Source organism: Tenrec ecaudatus, chromosome 9 (genome assembly GCF_050624435.1).
Source record: "Tenrec ecaudatus isolate mTenEca1 chromosome 9, mTenEca1.hap1, whole genome shotgun sequence".
In the NCBI taxonomy this organism is placed as follows: Eukaryota; Metazoa; Chordata; class Mammalia; order Afrosoricida; family Tenrecidae; genus Tenrec; species Tenrec ecaudatus.
The window spans coordinates 55640103-55660799 of NC_134538.1; the positions used below are offsets into that span (position 1 = coordinate 55640103).

The 20697-nt window shown below is 39.8% G+C and overlaps 1 protein-coding gene across 1 annotated transcript in view; it reads left to right on the forward strand.

Moving 5' to 3' along the window:
* Nucleotides 1–20697, forward strand: part of ABCA13 (ATP binding cassette subfamily A member 13) — a 458452-nt gene that overhangs the window by 85932 nt on the left and 351823 nt on the right. Inside the window, exons 14-18 of the mRNA XM_075557314.1 lie at nucleotides 215–324; nucleotides 7882–8045; nucleotides 12138–12301; nucleotides 13025–13104; nucleotides 14200–14321. Coding sequence (XP_075413429.1) covers nucleotides 215–324; nucleotides 7882–8045; nucleotides 12138–12301; nucleotides 13025–13104; nucleotides 14200–14321 — 640 coding nt within the window. The remainder of the gene's footprint in view (nucleotides 1–214; nucleotides 325–7881; nucleotides 8046–12137; nucleotides 12302–13024; nucleotides 13105–14199; nucleotides 14322–20697) is intronic.

The following is a 20697-nucleotide window of genomic DNA, read 5'->3' on the forward strand; positions in this document are numbered from 1 at the left end:
GGTGCAAAAAAATTGATACTCTGAACTAAAATTGTATACTGAAAATTTCTTTTCTTCCCCCCCTCCACAAATGTAGACTTTGCTATCTGTATCTTCCTGTGTCTTTGTGTTACTTAATGGGGTGGATAATTATCACACATGTATTATGATTTAGCCTTGAACCCAGTAGAGATGTACTTTGTGTTACAGATTTTGTCCTTTGATTTTTCTCCAGTGTTGTAGAAATGTGCCAAGTTTTCAAACAGACTGTACAGCCCCCCAAAGTCATCATGACTCATCAGAAAGTGAAGATGCTGGTTTTGCACGTGTTCATCAACTTTGCAGGTGGGTTGCTTATGTCCAAAGTGCTTGTTGATTGTACTGTGCAAATTCTCAGAGCTCTCTTGTCAGAGAACTGGGGAGGTTACTGATCATTTATTCCAGAGTTAAGTACAATCTTCTCAGCCCTGTGTCTAAAGTCTTCAGGGATGTGGCAAACCCTTTCCAGATATTTCTACTTCCTGGTATATGTTTCTGTTTTTAAAAAAATCATTTTCTTAGGGGCTTGTACAGCTCTTATCACAATCCATCTGTCCATCCATGTGTCAAGCACATTTGTTGCTATCATTGTTTTCAAAGCATTTTCTTTCTACTTGAGCCCTTGGTATCAGCTCCTCATTTTCCCCCCTCCATAGCCCTCCCTCCCTCCCTCCCTCCCTCATGAAGCGTTGATAATTTATAAATTATGAGCAAACCCCTTTCCCGATCCTTTGTGGAACTTTCCAGACTCTGGGACTTTGCTCATGGAATGTGCTTCCCCCATCACCTTGATCTGTAATCCACTTGTACTCTATTCTGAGCACAGACGTCTGATCCAGAAAGATAGTCTCTATCTCTGTTGCTGGAAATCATCTTGAAGGCTCTCAAATACAATATTTGATACGCTTAATTCTAACATCTCTCTGTTCTACTAGAGTCGATGTTTCTTGAAGGCAGCAGGCATGTCTTAATCTCCTGTGCATGCACAGTGCCTGATACCAAGGATGCACTCTGTCAACGTGTGCTGAGTGGACACATGTAGTTTCCAGAATTTCCAGGACACTTCTTTTTAATAGCCTTTGAATTCTTAATTTTAGGTTTTAGTATCCTTTGTTTCTGTAGTCTGTAACCCCATTGAGAATAAGATCAGTCTCTTATCCTGTATCCACAGAAATGAAAATTTATAGTTTCGTCTCCCTAACTCTCTCTTTTTGAGTCTATACTACCGATTAGAATGTTATGTACATTGGCAATGTTGTCAGCGAAAAAACATTGCAGAGCTAAGTACACCAGCGGTTCTCAACCTGTGGGTCATGACCCCTTTGCGGGTTGAACGACCCTTTCACAGGGGTTGCCGATTCATAACAGTAGCAAAATTACAGTCATGAAGTAGCAACGAAAATATTTTCATGGTTGGGGTCACCACAACAAAAGGAACTGTATTAAAGGGTCGCAGCATTAGGAAGGCTAAGAAGAACTGAAATACACTAAACGGTATCAGCATATAAAAGCATGTTCTGATGAAATTCAGATATAAAGGTATCACTGCTAGGGTTCCATTCATGTATGAGTTTTTTTCCAAACAAAACATATCTAAACACAGTCTGGTCGGTGGCTGGAGACAGGTTTTCTCAGCGAGACAGTTTGCTGGGACAGTTAATTTCAAAACAGAGGCTAACTCAGAAATTATGATTTGAAAAAAGTTTCAATGAGGCAATCTTGATGTATTTTCTCATGTACTTTAAGGGTTTATTATGTAGAAATGAAGAAAATGGAAAACCGCATTGGTGGGAAATAGGCGCCAAGGAATTGGTCTCCATCATTGCAATATACCCGTCCATTCTGCGAGGGTAGAAGGGTCAGGCCAGGAGAATTTCACCGGGCGAGCTTCCAGCTGACCTTGCTCCTTCAGACTATTTTTGTTCCCCGAATTTGAAGAACATGAAAAAGAACATGATTTGAGTGAGTCCCTTGAGAATAACTCAACTGCCCTGTGATGCCGGTATGAAGGGGAGAGTGCAGACTTCTTCAGGAAGGTTAGAGAGACGGAAACACTGATTCAGACGGGTCTATATGGAGAATATGTCAAGATACAGTAGCTTCACCTCTTGATATTTTTGTGTAATGAAATTTTTAAATAAAATTTCCAGCAAGACTCTAGTACAACTTTGTCCTGAATTTTAAGTGCTTGCCTGACCTGTTCCCATGTCTGCAGATATAATAGTTTTGACATTTTATAGCGAATGCAATAGCTTGTAGATGAATTAAGCATTCATTAATACCTGGATTTATGTTTATTTTCAAGTCTGTACGGTAGCTGCTAAATTGCTACAGTGTATTTAAAAATTAATAGCAGAATATTTATTTTTATTTTTCATTTCTAAAACACTCAAACATTTCTTTGTTAAATTGTCACTCCTGTAGGTAGAATTGAAGGCAAATAAAAACTAATTATGTATCTAGAAAAAGTATAAATGGTGGATCCTAAAAGTCAGGGTGGAATGGATAAATGTGGGCAAACGGCCCTCTTCTATATTGGTGGAGTGCTTGTAACTGTTACCATCGAGAACCTAGGTGTCATTCCATGTCACACAGTTACGTTTCCCATCATCACCTTTCTGGAAAGGTGCTATTTCCCTCCTCCGACCTAATATTTCCAATAGGTTACAAATGATTACATGTTAAAACCAGGCAGAGTTGGATACCTGCATAGAGCCAGAAACGACCTTGTTAGGCTTTTCTTTTCACCTTCGAACTATGCAAATTAGCAATTGAGTCCTTTCACCTTCTAACTATGTAAATTAGCAATTGAGTCCCAGAGATGCAGAGTGGTTGTTTCTGAAGGAAGACGCCAGGCTTCTCTCCTGCTGCGAGGACAGGTAGGCTTCTGGGAAGAAAGCAGGGCTTCCTTGGGCTGGGAGGACCAGAGAGGGTACAGAGAGCACAGCGTGCGTAGTAGGAGAAAAGGCTTGAGACAGGAGCTTGCCTTTTTTTTTCTTCTGTGCTTCTGGGGTGGCAATTGTAATGACTGACAGAAAAATGTCAAATCCAGGCCTGAAGAAGGCCAGACGACCTGAAAACCTCGCCCTTCTTCCTGCAGCCTCATTGGCTCAGCATAGCACCAAAAAAATTGTTGGTACGTGGCTTAGGTTCCGTTCCAGACCTGATGTACAAGAGAACCAAACACCACTTGGTCCGGCACTGTCCTCACTTGTCTTTATGTTTGAGCCCATTTTTGCAACCACGGTATCAATCAATCGTCTGCACTGCCTATCTACTGAGCGTGATATCCTTTCCAGGGACTAGTCTCCCGGGTACTATGTCCACAGAACATGCGGCAAAGCCCCTCTAGACTGGCTTTTTAAGGCATATTCTGGCTGTAGTTCCTCCAATACAGACCCGTTCTTTCTTTTGAAATCCATGATACGTTCAATATTATTTTCCAGCATCATGATTCAAATGCACCAATTCTTCTTTGGTCTTCTCTATTTAATGTAAAATTTCCACATGCATGTGAGTGATTAAAAATACCAAGGGTTGGGTCAGGTTCACTTTAGTCCTCAAAGTAACGGACATGCATTTCAACATTTTAAGGAGGTTGAGGTAGTTAAAGTTTATTGTGCCAACCTGGTCTAGAAACACATGTGGGGTTAATTGAAAGGCGGAGGGCTAAATGGCTTGGTGAGCCTCACCTTGCTAGTTCTCAGATCTCTTGCTTTTTGATGGTCGCACCAGGGTGCAGCTGCCTTAGCCAGTTTCCTGATTTAGCTTGCAAGGCTGACTTCCTGCAAGACGTCCCAGAGGAGAAACTGCATGGACCTACCCTGATGCAGCCCTGGGTGCTGGAGCAGCTGTATGGAGACCCCTGCCAGTGCTGAGATGCTTATACATTTACTGACTCAGCTTGCCTCCTGCAGTTGACATCATAGTGTGTTTGGTGAGATGGAGGAGGAATTTGTGGATTGGTGTTGGACATATGGGTTAATGGGTTAATGTTGGACTTGTGGGGTTGGGTAGCACTGGGTTGGGATGTTTTCTTGATGCGTACTTAACCTTTATATAAAACTCGCTCTTATACATGACTTTCTGTGGATGAGTTTCTCTAAAGTACCCAGACTAATACAGAGGCCTTGTTCAGATTTTTGAAAACCATTGTGCCATTTGATATCTTGACTGCTGCTTCTATGAATAATAATTTTGGATCCAAACAAGATAAAATCCTTCACAACTTCAATCTTTTCTCCATTTATTCTGGTGTTACCTAAGCTCCATTTGCATGGAGTTTAATTTTCTTTACAGTAAACTGTAATCCAGACTGAAGGCTGCAGTCGATCTTCAGCTGTGCTTTGAGCCCTCACTTTCAGCGAGCAAGGTCATGGCCACTGAATATCTCAGGTTGTTAATAAGCCTTCCTCTAGTCCGGGTGCTATGTTCTTCTTCATATAAGCCAGCTTTTCTGATGATTTGCTTAGGATACAGATTGACTAATTATGATGAGAGGATGCAACCTTGACAGACCTCTTTTCTGAAGATTCTTGTACAAACTCTGCATGAGCATGCAATGACGTAGGCTGCGATCCTTGTTCTTCCCAAGGTCATGCATGGTTTGTCATGGCCCACCCAGCTGAGACCTTTGAATAATCAACAGAGCACACGTCAACAGCTTGCTGGTATCCCCTGCTTTCATTCAAGATGCATTTAGCATCAGCAATGATACCCTTGGTTCCACATCTGAATCCCACCTGAATTTCTGGCAGCATCTGACAATGCACTGCTGCAGTCCTTGTTGGATGGGCTTCAGCAAACTTTTGCTTCAACATGGTAATGATATGGCTCTATCGAGTTGCACATTCTGTTGTGTCCCCTTTTCTTGGAATGGGTACAGATACCCATCTCTTTGTATCAGTTGTCTTCATAACTTCTTGGCATAGGCAAGCAAACAGTTTCCAATGCTTCATCAACTTTATTAAACATTTCCACTGGTGGTCTAACAATTTCTGTCGTCTGGTTATGAGCCAATGCCTTCAGTGCAGCGTGGACTTCTTCCTTCAGTAGCATTCGTTCTTGATTCTGTGCTACTTGCTGCAATGGTTGAATGTTGATTAGCTCTTTTGGTATAGTTACTTGGTATCTTCTTTCCCTTTTCTTTAGATTCTTCCTACATGGTTCAATATTTTTCCATATAATTTTTCATCTGGAAATTCAAGGCTTGAACATTTTCCTTAATTCTCCTGCTTCCAGAGCTTGTTCTTCCCTTTGAGTTTTCTGACTCTAGGTCTTTGCGCTTTTCATTACAATTCTTTACTCTGTTTTCCTGAGTTGTCCCTCGAAATTTTCTGTTCTTTTGTTCCATCATTTTGTCTCTTTCCATGAGCTACTCTACTCTGAGGAGCAAGTTTCAGAGTTACCTTCTGACAGCAACTGAGTCTTTTCCTTCTTTCGTGTCTTTTTAATTACGCGTTGCTTTCTTCATGTGATATCTTGATGTCATCATGTCATCTCACAGCTCACCAAATCTTCTTCTAAGTAGTGTTAATGCATCAAATTTGCTCTTGAGATATTCTCGAAATTCAGATGGATTGGACTCAAGGTCCTAATTTGGCTATGGTAGACTTGTTTTAGTTTTCCTTTGTTTCAAACTGAACTTACATCAGAGCAACTGATGGCATGTTGCATAGCCAATTCCTTGTCTTGTGGCTGCTAATATGGAGCTTCATCATCTCTTCCCATAGATATAATCAACTTTTGAGTATCCATATGGAGAAGTCCATTTCAAAGTTACCTTTTGTTTTGTTAAAAAGAAAAGGTATTTCTAATGAAGAAGTCATTGGTCTTGCAACGTTCTATCATTTGATCTCCAGCTTCATTTCTACAACCAATTCTATTTGCCAACTACTGTTCCTCCCTCTTTGTTTCTAACTTTTGCATTTCAAATACCAATAATAATCAATGCACCTTGATTACATGTTTGATCATTTTCAGACTGAAGATGTTGGTTAAATTTTTTAGTTTCCTCATTGCTAGCTTTAGTGGCTGATGCATAACTTTAAATAGTAGTTATTTTGAATGGTTTTCTTCATATGTATGTAGAGATTGTTATATCAGAGACAGCATTGTATGTCATGATAGATCTTGTAATGTCCTTTTGGACTTTGAATGCAATGCCATTCCTTTTGAAGTCGTTGTTCCTAGCATATTGAGCTATATGACTTTTTTCTGATTCAAAATGGCCAGTATCTGTCCATCTTAGCTCAATATTTCACTACAGAAATGTTGTGGTTATAATCTCCATCTGGTCAACAGCCTCTTTTTATAGTTGAAGAAAAATGGGCCAAAAATTAGTCACAACTTGTTCAATTTCATACATCATGTTAGCTTTTTCCATTGTGCATTTTATGCTTTTCTTGGCTTTTAGGACACAGTTCTTAAACATATTACTTATACCCTCCTTTAAAAATGAGGTCTGTTTATGATAAATGCTGTAATACTTTATTTCTTTCATTTCACATTTTGATGTAAGATTGCTTAAGAGACAATTTTACTGTTTCTAAAATAAGGAGACCTAGTTTCCAAATCAGCTGAATGACAAGATTAAAGAGAAATAAAGCCAAATGAGACACCAAGTGGCATGTTTCTGAAAAGGATGGTTTTGAGTTCATGGTATGGATGCTACACTGTTCCTATTCCAAAAACCGAGTTTAAAATTACTTTTGAGACACAGTGCAATATTTTAAGAGTCAGCACTAACATTTTTCTTTAGTTGAAAAGAAAAGAGCTTTGCTCATGAATACATTGTATCTTCTATAATGAATAACATGGAAATATTTATAAAGCATTTATTATAAACAAAGCCATGTGGAGCTAGAAATAATATAAACCACCCTGTTTCTTATAGAATTTATGACCCAGTAGGAGACATTGGAATAAATTTACTAGAATGAGTAAGTTTTGTACAGCCTGGGAGATGGAGAACCATTGGTCAGCCCTGAAGGAGAAAGACAGTGTCCTGTGATAGCATCTGAAAAATAGATTCAGCAGAAGTGCAGTAAAGGTGTTGGATGACAGTGGCAAGAAGGCAAGGGACATGACAAATAACTGAGAAGATGGGATGGAGGCAATTAGTAACTGAGGAAGGGTTTTGGATAGAGCACAGATCTTTTGGACAGAGGCCTAGAGCCACTGGAAAGAGAACCCTTGGTGGGTCATTCTTTTAGGGAGACACCATAGTTGAGTAGAAGGTGAACTGGCAGATGAGATGAAGAGCAGGGGCTAGGTGCCTGAGAGCTTCCTGGGCATGAATTTGTACGGTACTAGGTCAAGTGTGACCAGCGATGGAGTGGATGAGTAGAATCCAGAGCTATCGGGTAAAACTGAGTGGCTTGAAGGATGGGTTGACTGTGAGTTGATAGAGCCCCGAATCACCTCTTTCATTTGACTTGGGAAACCAGATGAGTGGTAAGGTCCTCAACTAGCCCATCTATGTGATGACTCTCATCATTCTGACTCGAGCTCGTTTGAGAATGGAGTCGTGTTTATAATTAGATGAGGGTGATAGGTGAAAACCAGGACTGTTCTGGACAAATTGGGTGAATAACTGTCCTACTTGAAGTTGATACCGGAAGAGGGACCAACTCAGGGAAAGACAATTAATTTCTAACTTAAAATTAAGAGAAAAAAACTTAATTTCTAAATATTCTTATAGGCCCAGAAAAACCACAAGTGTTGCATAGATTACACTTGGAACTCAAAAGCACAGCTTTCCCCTCACCATCTTAAGAAACCTTTGTCTTAATGATTTAAGAAACCTTTATAAATTTTGACTCTTTTGAAAAGAATTATATGTAAGCAATATTTTGTGTGCAGATTGCTTGTTTACTAATTACTTGTCTCTATTGTTTCCTGTGGCAGAAAACCCTTCTCTGATTAAGGATATTCTGTGTGCTACTCTGAGTTGCGGAGAAAGTGGGATAAGGCCTCTCATGCTGTCTGTCATGCAAGGATTCACTTTGCTACACAGCCAGTGCCAGGTTGGTTGTCTTTATTTTGTTTCAGAGAATTCATTGTTCCTATTATTGGCCCAGGCAATTTGAGGCAAACTATTTTGTTTTCAGGTTTTGTTCTTATAATCAAAGCAACTGTTATATGTAGTTTTATTTCTAAATAAGGTCTGCTCAATCTCTTTCACCTTTTGAGTTCCCCCCGTAGCATGCTATTGATGAGTAGCGTTGACATGCAAGGGCCAACTGCTAAAATTTTAGGTATTTTGCAAATTGGTTAAATCCAATCATCATTTAAAATTACATCATATAACCTTATGATCCAGAATATTACATTAAAAGTAAAGGTAATAGTTGATGTTTGACTTCCTAATAATTTCCTTACATTTTACTATCATCTATCATCTTGAGAGTAGCCCTGCCATTGGAACACTATCCAGGTGATCAGAAGTGTGAACCTGCTAGTCACTCTGGAGAAGAGAAAGATGAAGCTCTCAGCTCTTGAAAAGACTCAGTCTCAGAAACTCAAAGCAGCAGTTCTACCCTGTGTTATAGGGTCACTATGAATCACAATAGATTCATTAGCAGCGAGTTTGAGTTTATATTTTTGAGAATATTTATCTCTTGTAGTTGTATGGTGAAAATAAAATACTACAGTGTATATATATATATCAATACATATAGGTCTATGATCAGTGATGTCAAGTTAGCTTAAAATAAACCACTGCAAATAAACAAGAAAAAAAATAAAATAAAAAATAAACCACTGTGAGAATATAGACCAGCATTGAAAAATGTTACAAATCAGCCCCCCCACACACACACACACCCCGCTGCTTAGGGGAGCCAGTTCCTAAATACGGGTATAGACCAGCCCACTCCTTGCTCATTAGTTGACTACTCTGGCAAGTAGCAAAAACTGATAGCTTCATGGGGACCAGCATATCAATTTTCTTTTTGTTAATTTGGGCAATGTCCAATTAGGTCCCAATCAGCTTGCTTGAAGAATGTGGCTTTTACCTGAGTGGTGCAAATGCTTGGTAACAACAAAAGGGCAGTTCAAAGTCACCCAGATGCACCCCAGAAGAAAGCTTAGATGTTTTGCTTCTGAAAGCTAATAGGCAGGAGAATTCTTTGGAGAATAGTTCTAATCTGCACTATGGAGTCAACATGAGTTGGAATCAACTCAATGGAACTGAAACTCCTTATAGAAAATATTAAGCATGCCTTTTATTAAATGTAATTTATATATGGTTATACATTATGAACAAAAGATACTCTTCGATGATGAAATTTCTACTGTAAGAGACTCCTGCAATAGGTTTTATTAAACCCACATGTTCTCAAAAATTAGTGCTTCCTAAGAAGACACCAATTTAAATGTATTCTTCTGACCCTGTGGTCTCTGGGTGTGTATGTGGTCGGAAGAGAAGTCTTTTATGAAGAAAGAGAACATAGGGTCTGTGAAATATAGGGGGTAGATAATTGGAGAGGAGTTAGTGCTAAAATTAAGAATAAGAGTGCAATGTGGAAGCCTAAATGACTTCCGTGACATTTATTGGAAATGTCCCCATGGACTTGAGCCTTCCAACTAGATCTATCCATCTGCCTTGCGAAGTGCCTGTGTTGATTACTATTCCGTTTCCCCCTTGCTCTGCCTGTAGTCATATCTTACTTTGTATGAAGTCTGTACACTTGTCTTTAGGGGAAGTAGGTAGGGAAGCTGGAGGGGCCTGTGTCTCCTAGGAATTTCAGACATCACAAGACTGAATAAGGAATGAGAATTTAGGACTGAGAGGAAAGGAACAGAAGGCCGTATCATTGAGCTGCCCAGAAAATAAAAAATAAAGAGAGAAACCTGTGCCTCACTCGCCTTGTTGGCCCCTCCCGAGTGTAGACACCCCTTCTCTGTTGCTGCTCTTGTCAGTGTCCCTCATGACTTCCACATCGGTGAACCCAGTGATCAAATGTCACTCCACACTTCAGGTGACCCATTTCACACAACACGGGAAACTGCTTGCTTTTTAAATCACATTTCCCTTGGCGTCTGAGACTTTACTCTGGGCTGGGATCATTGTATATCTTTGGTGGCCACCACTCTGTCTCTTTTCTAGTCCCCATCACTGTCATTTAGACCCTGACTCTTATGGTCGTTTACTCTTTTTTATCCTGACAATTTCCAACATTACTTCTCTTACCCTGACCTCCTCTGCACTTTAGATTTGCAGGCACCTTCTTGATACTTCTATGTAGATGTCCAATAGGACTCTCAAATCCAGCCTATCTAACATCTCCAACAAGCTTAAATACATTCGTACACCTCTTAGTGCATCCAGAACTGCCCCTCCCTCTACCTTACATTTCTTAGTAACCCTCCTAAATTGGGGGCAGGACTGTTTGTTTCTGGAGTTATGTGTTGCCTGGGTCTCTTCACTAGAAGGTGAGCCTCACAGAAGCAGCGTGCTGCTCTCCTGCGATCACAACTTTGTGTCCTATGGCTGGTCTCTGCCTGGTACATGTGGCCACACTCGTCCACTGTCATTGAGTAGGCACTAAATCTTAGTGACCCTATAGTACAGGGTAGAACTGTCCCTACAAGTTTCTGAGATTGCAACTTCTTAAAGGAATAGAAAATCCGATCTTTCTCCCATGGAGTAGCTGGTGTTTTCAAACTTCTCATGTCATGGATCATCTCTGTGGCCAGTGATCAGTAACTATGTTTTGGATGAATGAATACAAGAACATTCCCATTCAAGCTTCATGCTACATGATTGAAAATAAAGTGGGCTGGGTACACAAGCTATCATAACAGTTCAATTGTGGACAAGAGTCCGATCCCATGTCAGTTGCCCTAGTTGTGCGTGTTTGCAGGCCCTCTGCACACTCAGGAAACTCATAGCTTCACATCTGTATCTGAGAGACATCTCTGCTCCTGAGCCAGCTCCGCCTCATCTTCTGCTGACCTCCTGCAGCAGAGACTCCAAAGTTGAGGTTCTACTCTCTTGCCATTGAAGCGTTCTTTGTCTTTAGCTTTTCTGTGAGCATCTGTTTGTTAGACCTCTCTGGTAACCTGAATGAGTCATGATTACCATTTTCAAAAGGAACCAATGTGTTTTGGGGAAAATATATTAGATGTTTCAGTTGTATAGAAATATTATTGCTATTTCCCCATAAACTGCACAGCCAGGGACTATGCTTCCAAAATCAGTAAGAATTTGGTGATATAAAAGTGATGTAAATAAATTCTGATATGAATAAATTCTAAAGAGCATAAATTCTGTGATCAGGGAATATGCATGGATTATGGGTGTATCTGTACTTAGAAATACATGTTGTCATCAATATTTGACCCTTAATGTTACATAGAATACATATTTTCCAACTGATCAATTTATAGCTATTGCAAGGTCATCTCTCTTTTTTTAAATGATGGATGTTTTCCAAATAAAGCTAGTCAAATGCTTATAAAATATTGTTAAGGCATTCATGGGGTGTGGAGGGGAGTGCTGAGATGTCCTCGAGTTTGGAGCTTGGAGCAGTGGTTTCTACAAGTTCTCTTCAGGTTTCTGGCAGTCCCTGGACCTACAGGGGGAGGGAGGGGCAGGATCCGGAGCCTTGCGCATTTCCTACAGATGTTTCAGGAAGGATGAGTCTAAGTTTTATTCACCTTGTATATGGGCAGTCACATAGAATTTATTTCTGGTTACAGGCTTTGTAGCTGTAACTTTTGGAAGCTTCCGTTTTTAACCCAGGACTGAGCTCCTGAAGTAAGGTGCCTGGGCCTTTCAGCTAGGTGGAGGGTCCTCTCTGCTGTGTGTTAGATGGCTGTGTGTCATGTATGTCAGGAAGTCATGTCTAATGTCTTGTCTGGCTAGTTAGTAGCATAGCCAGGAGTAAGAGCTGTGTTCTCTGTTTCTACCACTCCGTGACATACACAAGCAACTGGGAATGCTTGGACATGCTCCATCTCAAATGTTCCATTTCCCCAAACCAAGGAAAGTAAACAAAAACTTAACAATACTTGTCATTTTTAGTGAGCACAACTTGATTGGGAAACTATGCCTGAGCACAGACCAGTAAGTGTGCTTCATATCTAACCTTAACCATTGCTCTGTTTTATAGGAAATCAAACAGAGATGGCCATCACCCTCTCAGCTAAATTGTGCAAGTCTTAGCAGGCAACTCTTTAGAGCCTTGGAAAATTTCAAGAACAGCTTGGAAGATACGACAGAGGAGCCCTGTGAATGCCAGCCCGCTCTAGGAACCGTCCAGCAGCACACATACGAGTAAAGATGCTCCTTTGGGTTTCATGGACTGCTTCCGTAGTTTTGCTTACAAAGATGGCTAGTTCTAAAATCGCAAAATGTATAAGGGGGATTCAAAAAGCTAAGGATAAATAGACTTAAAAATAATGTAATTTTCTTGCAAACTTTCTGAGACCCACTCATAATGACTAGCAGCTTTGGACAGAGACTAACTATTGGGGATACAGATGTTAGACTACAATACCATGATCTGAGATTACCATAGAGTATCAAGTAAAGTCTGTAAGAACGGTAATTGGCATCATATTTGATTCATTTTCCCAGTGTTCTGGAAGTGTAACCACCACTGGGGAAATGAGGCAGTGTCTCTTCTATAGCTGAGTCATTCACAAGATCAGTGGTGTTCATTTGACTTCTGATCCTAATTTCTTCTGCACTCAGGACACTACCCCTTTCAGCCTGGTGACAAGCCACTCCCCATGCACCTTTGTTCTCCTCACTCCCCTTGCTTGGCAGGCACTCTGAGAAGAAAATATTGTCATTGTGATATTAATGGATATTCACATGCAGATGGGGTCAAGAGACATGTTTTGCCTCATGATCTGAAGAATTTTATGGAAATGCGATCTTATTATCCAGTTGATCTGGGCACTGAGATGATGTAATTCGCTTCAGCATTGCTTCTGGTGCTTTAGCTTTTCCAAGTTAAATCCATCCCTACCTTTTTTCCCCCTGCTATTTTAGGTTGGCCAAGAGCCTTGAAGAAACTTGGTCATCAGGGAATCCCTTTATGACCTTTTTTGGCAATTTCACAATAACGGATGGTATGTGTGAGTTCTTTTCATTTAAAAAAATTAAAATGTCATCTTCAGCCCAAATATATTGTTAAATTAAAATTTAAAAAAAGTTAATTATACTAAATGAAAAGTACCAATTCTGTTGACTTGATGTTTTGGGGAGAAACTGGGAAAGTGCTAAAGCTCTGGTGCACCAAGACCAGCAAAAGTAATTCAGAGGAGCTTCTGTGGTCTGGGTGTTATCCCTGCCTTGCCTTCTATGACAAGTTATTGATACCCATCTGGTTTTTCATTTGTATAATCTACAACGTTCATAAAGCTCCTTGCAGCACCAATATACCCAGTATGGAGAAGTCTGAGTAATTCTTAATTGATACTCTTGCCCCCCAAATCAAAATAACTAAGTATATAATCTTTCCCTATGAAAATTCTCGTTCTGAAGTAAATCTTAAAATATATGCGGCTTAGGAGGTACCCAAAGTGGTAAACAGGATATACATGTAACCTGGTGTTTGGTTTCATTTTCAGTTTAAATTATCCCAGTTACTCCTAGAGGAGTAATATATAACTCTACTGGGCATCTCTTCGGGCCAGTTGTTAGGACTTGTTGTCAGGAGAGGCCGGTCCCTGGAGAGGGAATCATGCCAAGTTGAGGGCAGTGAACGAGGCCCCCAGTGAGATAGATGGACTCAGTGTCAGCAACAACAAGCTAAGGCACAGGGATGGCTGTGAGGATGGCTCAGCACCGGGCAGGGTTTCTGCTCACATATGGTCGCTGTGGGTCAGAACCAACTGGGTACCATCTGACAACGAACACGATTAATTGCAGGACACAGTGAAAGGAACCATTCTTGCCAATTTTTTATATGAAAATTAGGTTGTGTTCCAAAAAGAAAACCAAACTCCCTGCCCTCGGGTAGATGCCAACTAAGAGTGAGCCTCTGTGGGTTTCTGAGACGGTAACTGGGACAAGACTAGAAAACCTCATCTTTCTCCAGAGGAGCACCTGCTGGTTTCGAACTGCTGATATATTCTAGTCAGTAATAATTTTAAAAGCTACTAAAATTTAAATATTTAAACAGAAATTTTAATTAAAATTGAACGATCCCTTTTGTGTTTTAGGTGTGAAAGTTAAAGATTTAATGGAAAATATCACGAGGTTAACAGAGGAGCTCCAATCTTCTACCCATCTGTCAAATGAAACAATCAATTGTCTTCTAGAAGCAAACATTTCCCATTCAAAGGTACAGTGATGCTTTTTCTCTATTACAATCACTTAATAAGCCCCTAGCCAACCCAAGTACATGGCATTGTTTCTCCTTCTCTCCCTCCAACGCTGGAGGAATGGGCCGTGGTGCAAACAATATCACTGCAAGCAGAGAGCAAACGACAGAACAGCAAACCACCAAAGATGTCATGATTTGATAGCAAATTTTGTGGTTCATAGTTTTGTAATATTGCTTTCAATTAGGGCTGGAAGGATAACAGTGCTGATGGCAAATATTCTAGTGATTTCCAGTCCTGATGTACTGCATCCTAGGGTACCTGTATTTTGTTCAGTGGGCATTGCAAACTCCTGATATATATATATGATCTGAAAATCAACTAGACTTTCTTTTACTAAAGGAATAACTACTATCTGACACTACTAGGTTGGCCGCTCACTATAAAATCAAAGCACTGATTAAGGCAATTAGAACAAAAACTATAAAGCCTTTGGAGAACTTGGTGCCATTGTTTGTGATCTGTGCTATGCCAATTAACCTTGGTGTCCCCTGCAACTACACTGACATCTGAGACCTAGTAACTCATTCACACAAGGTATTTGCTTGTGTCCAAGAGCTTTTGATGAAGCTGCCCTCTGTGTGCACCGTAGCCATGGATATAGTTATATTAAAGGTGAATATATATTTACCAATATCTTCCATCACACCTGTCAATAATTGTGAGTGAGCTCCCAGTCTCCCTCCCAAGCCTTTGCAGCCTGTGCAACGATGCTTGAGCCTGTTCATAGAATGCAGCTATTGCAGGATTGGGTGTATAATCTCTAATTATATATATTTGTCTCGATTGCCTTTAACTTTTACAAGCGTCCCATACCCCTATCATTTTTGTCACCCTCCACCTATTGTATATTAACTTCCCCTTTCCTCAAGATGATACTTGTCTACCCTCGTGTCAGTGACTTCACTGTCAAAAATGACTTTAAAAAATTCATGTGTGGATAGGCATGATGGGGATAGAAATAGGGTGTAGAGAGCAGAAAACAATGCTAACATGTTCTTTACTGCCTTGTCTATCACGACATTTTCTCATCACGCTTTATGTGCAAATAGTGATGGGTTTTGGTTTGACTCTTCATTTACTGAATTTGTAAAAAGAAATGAAATAGAGACCCAAAACAATTTAAATAGTTGCCAAGGAATGCTTTCATAGGGAGTTCAGATTCTTTCATGTTTAGGGTCTATATCAAAATCAGTGTTGATGGCTTCTGGGGTTGGAGGTGGAGAGGAAGCTTGGGCTCTGACTGTTTCTGCCTGATTCAGCAAGCAGCCACTGGATGTCACTGATGCTCCATGCTGAGAGCGCCTGTCATAGAAAGCTTGTACTCTAATAAGGTGATATTGCTGCCTGAATGTGTTTTGGCGTTATTTTTTCCTTTCATACTCTTGATTATTTTTTGTGCTTTCTCTTTAAAAATGCTTTCTATTGTGCCTTAGGGTGAAGGTTTACAGAACAGACCATCAGTCTTAACGTTAGACAATTCATACACATGCTGATTCAACTAATCTACTGCAGTCCCCTCAATGTATCATAATTTATCCCACTTTCGTCCTGTGTTTTCTGTCTCCATTCTCCTTTCTGATGTTGCCCTTGGGAAAATACTACCTTTTCAATATTGAACGGTTGACTGTTCAAACAAAGGGTGAGGTCCTTTCTAGACCTGAAAGATAAGGGGCATAATCTTGGGTGTTCCACCAGTCTCTTATGATCTTGAGTTCTGTTACATCTTGTTCTTCTTCTGTTCAAGAACTCCTGATGTGGCCTTCGGCAGAGCACCTGGTACTGGTAGCCAGACACCATCTAGTTCCTCTGGTTTCAAGGTTGAGGAGACTGTTTCCATAGTCTAGTGGGTTAATTGTGTCCAAGCGTCTCTTTATTTTTATCACGATTCTTACCTCTGGACAGGAAAAGATCAATAATTATTCCTTGGTTGCTCATGAACTCTTAAATTAGTGTTTATAATCTTTCATCTTTATCAGTAAGTACTTCAAGTCCTCGTCACTTTCAACAAGCCAGGTTATGTCATCTGCATATTGCAAATTATTAATTATTCCTCCAGTCCTGAAGTTTTATTCTACTTCATATAATCTGCTTCTTGCATAATTGTTCAGCGTATATATTTAATATGTATGAGGAGAGATAATAACCCCGACATATACCTTTTCTAATTTTAAACTCCATAAAATCCCTTTGCTGTGTTTGAACGACTACCTAGTGGTCTATGTAGCGGTTTTGAATGCAGTGTTCTGGAATTCCATATTTGAATAGGCACTCCATTTTTCTCTATATCATCCATGATTTTCTACGGTCCTTGAGGCCATCCCATGCCTTTGCATTGTCCATAACACAGAGGCCAAGGTTTTTCTGGTATTCTCTACTTCCAGCCAATCCATCTAATGTCAATAATGATAGCACACATTTTATTCCCAGCCCTCTTCTGAATCTGGCTTGACTAAAGGACCCAGCAGCAATGAACAAATAACACAGAGAAAAACCTCCCAAAATAAAACACAATACTAAAAAGCAGAATGAATTCAAAATACGTTAAAAGGGAGATAAAGTGACATTTTAGCTTAACTACAACTGCTCATTTTATAACACCTTTTGGTCTGATTTTAAGGCTATTCATTCCTAGATGATGGTCAATAGATTTGTTATTTTAAATCTTTGGATCACAGAGATTGGTGTGCTGCTTCTGTGTGGACGTAGCTGACATCACACTCAGATGACTGCTTGCTTTGAGATGCTCGTTTTCCTCAGAGCTGGGCACCATCTGAATTCTTCATCACACTTTGCTATGTGACCCAGATAGTCAATGATCACATCGTGGGGCAAGTACCAAACAGAGCCATCTCACAAGAACTAATTTTTTATATTAAGACAAGGAAAAGATAAAAATCAATTCATATATCTATGGTTTATATATGTCTCTGATTCACTTTAAAATATTTTAAAAACATTTTAGCATTGTATTGGAGTATATTATAATTTATACTAATGGGATGTAATTCTATTGATATTATCAGTATTTCAGTCAATGGCATAGAATTTAAAACATTGAGAAAAGGGGCTTAGACATGTGAAGGCCACTTTCTAGACTGCAATTCATGTACTGTTAACTTGCATGACTTCAAAATTTGGATGACTGGATAGCAGTTACCCAAACTATGAGGGTTGGAGAAATGACAATACTTTTAGTACCACTCATTTATAAAGAGAGAACCATTCCTGGTAGGCTGACATATCACACAAAAAGCAGAAAGACTGTGAAAACAGAAAATGGATGTTGCTCTCAAGTCACCATACATTGGGCACCCTCAAAACAATATGTCTGACCCAAGCCAAGGTCCAATGGCTGTGAACTCCCTAACCTTGGGATAGTGCTGATCATCTGCTGCTTATCCCACTGGGACAGTTAGACTTTAAGGTCAAGAGAGTGCTTCAGTTCTTTAAATCTGCTATAAATGAGTTTAACGTAGAGTCAAGTGACCTTAAGGTAGAGTCCAGTGTACTCCGTGGGGTTTCCAATTTGATCCTTCTCGCTTGGTTTATAAAGGGTATTGTGTACCTCCAAAGGACTGTCTCATGGCCCAGTTGTCTATAATACATTCCTGGGTCATCAGGGGCTAGATAGAAATTAGGTGAAAAGCGCCCAACTAGATGCTCATAATGCCAGGCATATTTTCCCCCGGGAGTCTATGTAAATTATGGTAAACATGTTTCTCTATGCTGGGTTTGTATACATTCAGGTACAGACATGTCCTTCCCTCCTCTTGTTATGAGTTCCAAGTCAGATTCACTAATTATTCTCGTGGGAATGGCTGTTGATTTGAGAGTATCACAGAATACAGCTAAGAGTAGAAATTGATGCATCCTCTCCTTTCCCCTACACCATAGGCTACTGACCCCATGCTACTGACCCCATGCTACTGACGCCATGCTAGGTTAGGCCACATGTCTTGAGGTGGTTTGTAAGGAGGTGCTAAATGGTTTATGGGACTAGGCAGGCAAACTGCTTCATTGTTTGGGGGACCACATTAGAAGGCTACGAGACCTAAGAATAGCAGCCTGATTTTTCTTGTTTTATTTTTATATGTCCTTATAGTAGTAGACTCACACAATACTTGTCCTTTTGTGATTGACTAACTTCACTCAGCATAATAATTTCGCTTCATAACTGAGTGGAATTCTTCATTCCTTTTCTAGTTCCATTTATATCATGAGATAGTTTGTGGTCTCATCACTGGTTTGTAGGTATGCAAAGTATTGCATTGTGTATATGTACCAGAGTATATTCATTTTTCTACTCATGGGCATTTGGGATGTTTTCAACTTCTTGCTTTTGTGAACGGTGCTGTAATGGACATCGGTGAGCATGCATCTGTTCAAGTCTGTCTCTTATTTCTTTGTGGTATATGCCAAGCAGATGTATTGGGGGCTGTATACATTTCCATTCCAAGTTGTTTCAGAAACTGCCATATCATTTTCAACTATGGTTGCCCATATTTACAATCCCACCAACAGTATATGATGGTTACAATTTCTCCAGGCCCTCTCAGCATTTCTGATTTTTGTTTTTTAATTGGGCTATCTTGTGGGTATAAGATGATATATCATTGTTGTTTTGATTTGCATCTCCCAGATGGTTAGAGATTGTGGGCATTTTTCATGTGTTTGTTAGATGTTCAAGTACCTTCTCTGATGAATTCTCTGTTCATGAGCTTTGCCCACAGCTTAATTGGATTTTTTTCTTATTGATGTGTTGCAAGATTTTGTAACTTTTTGTCATTAGTAAATATTTTTCTTTTCCATTGTGCCATTGGTAAATATTTTTTCCAAAGCTGTGGATTCTCATTTTATTCTTTCGATGAAATCATTACATTTGCATAAATGTTTTATATTGAATACATTCCTGTTGATTAAATTTACAATATTTATTAAATAAATAAATACCAATCTGTCTTCTGCTGCTTGGATTTTATCCCTTAAATTGGGTAATATGTGTATTCACTGCACTAGGGCCATTAAGTTTGCCCCAATTTTCTCACTGATGGTCATTATTATTCTGGAGTTTGTGTTTAGGTCTCTAATCCATCTTGAGTTCATTCTGTGCATGGGGTGACATATGGGTCCTGTGTCATTCTTCTGCCAATATTGTTATTGTTGTCAGGTGCCATTGAGTCAGTTCTGACCGATAACAACGCTATGCACAACAGAACTAAATACTGCAGCCTCACAATTGCTTCCACTACCAAGTCCATTATTGCAATCATCGTGTCCATCCATCTCATCGCTAGCTGTCCACTTCTAAACTGTACGATGCAAAAGGGGTAGTGCACTTTGTTTGTACATAGTTGTATTATGTTAGGTGCAAGTATAACATTTTTGTCTCTGGAGATTATGTATGGTTTACGGAGCTGTGTACATGTGCCGAATGGATAAGGAGTGACCCGTGATGCTTAGATGTTGTGTCAACTTGACTGGGACAGGGTTCTCAGTTGTTTGGCAGTAATCTCTCATGATATGACCTAATATACCCCAATCAACCCCATTATGAGATCTTCTGTGAGCAACCAAAAAGTTGTGGGAAGAATAAGGTGGAATACTACCCTTTAATCTGGTCCCAGACTTGATACAATTGAAAGGAGGTTTCACTGGGGGTGTAGCCTACTTTTAATACTATTGACACTGCGGGGAAGCTTGATCACTTCTTTTGATTGGCTTGGATCCTGCATCTGGCTCGACCTTGTGTCAACCTGCCTGTTGATTCAGGAGCCGTCAGTGGAATGCCAACTTGGATCATCTGACCCTACCTCCATCAGCCTGTGGTCTTCTTGCTTTGTCTTCCTGCTTTTGGTTCACCAGCCCCATCCCTCTCCCCGCCACACACCCACCCAGCTATATTAGTCAGGAGAAGCCTCCAGCTTAAATCTTAGCTGAACTATGGACTTGAACCAGACTGTCCTTACTTACTTATACAATGGTGTGAGCCACTTTCTTGTTGTAAGTGAATTTCGTCAGCACTATATGTTCAAATCACGTTTCTCCTTTTGATCTTCTACAGTCATCTTTCCAATGTACTCGATTTAGCAACCATTTTCCTCAAATCTATGTGTTATATAATTTAGGTCACTCACCTGAATTTTTGTTATGTTTTTCTGCTCTTCACTATAAGCAGGGTTACTCCCCTCCAAAAAGAGCCAGATTTTTACCCCCAAAGCTATGCATTTAAACTTTTTTACAAAACAACCTTATCACCTTCAAAGTCCTCTCCATTATACTTAATACATTTGTTAAATCTGTGATTGCATCATTGGAAACATTTTTCAAACTGAT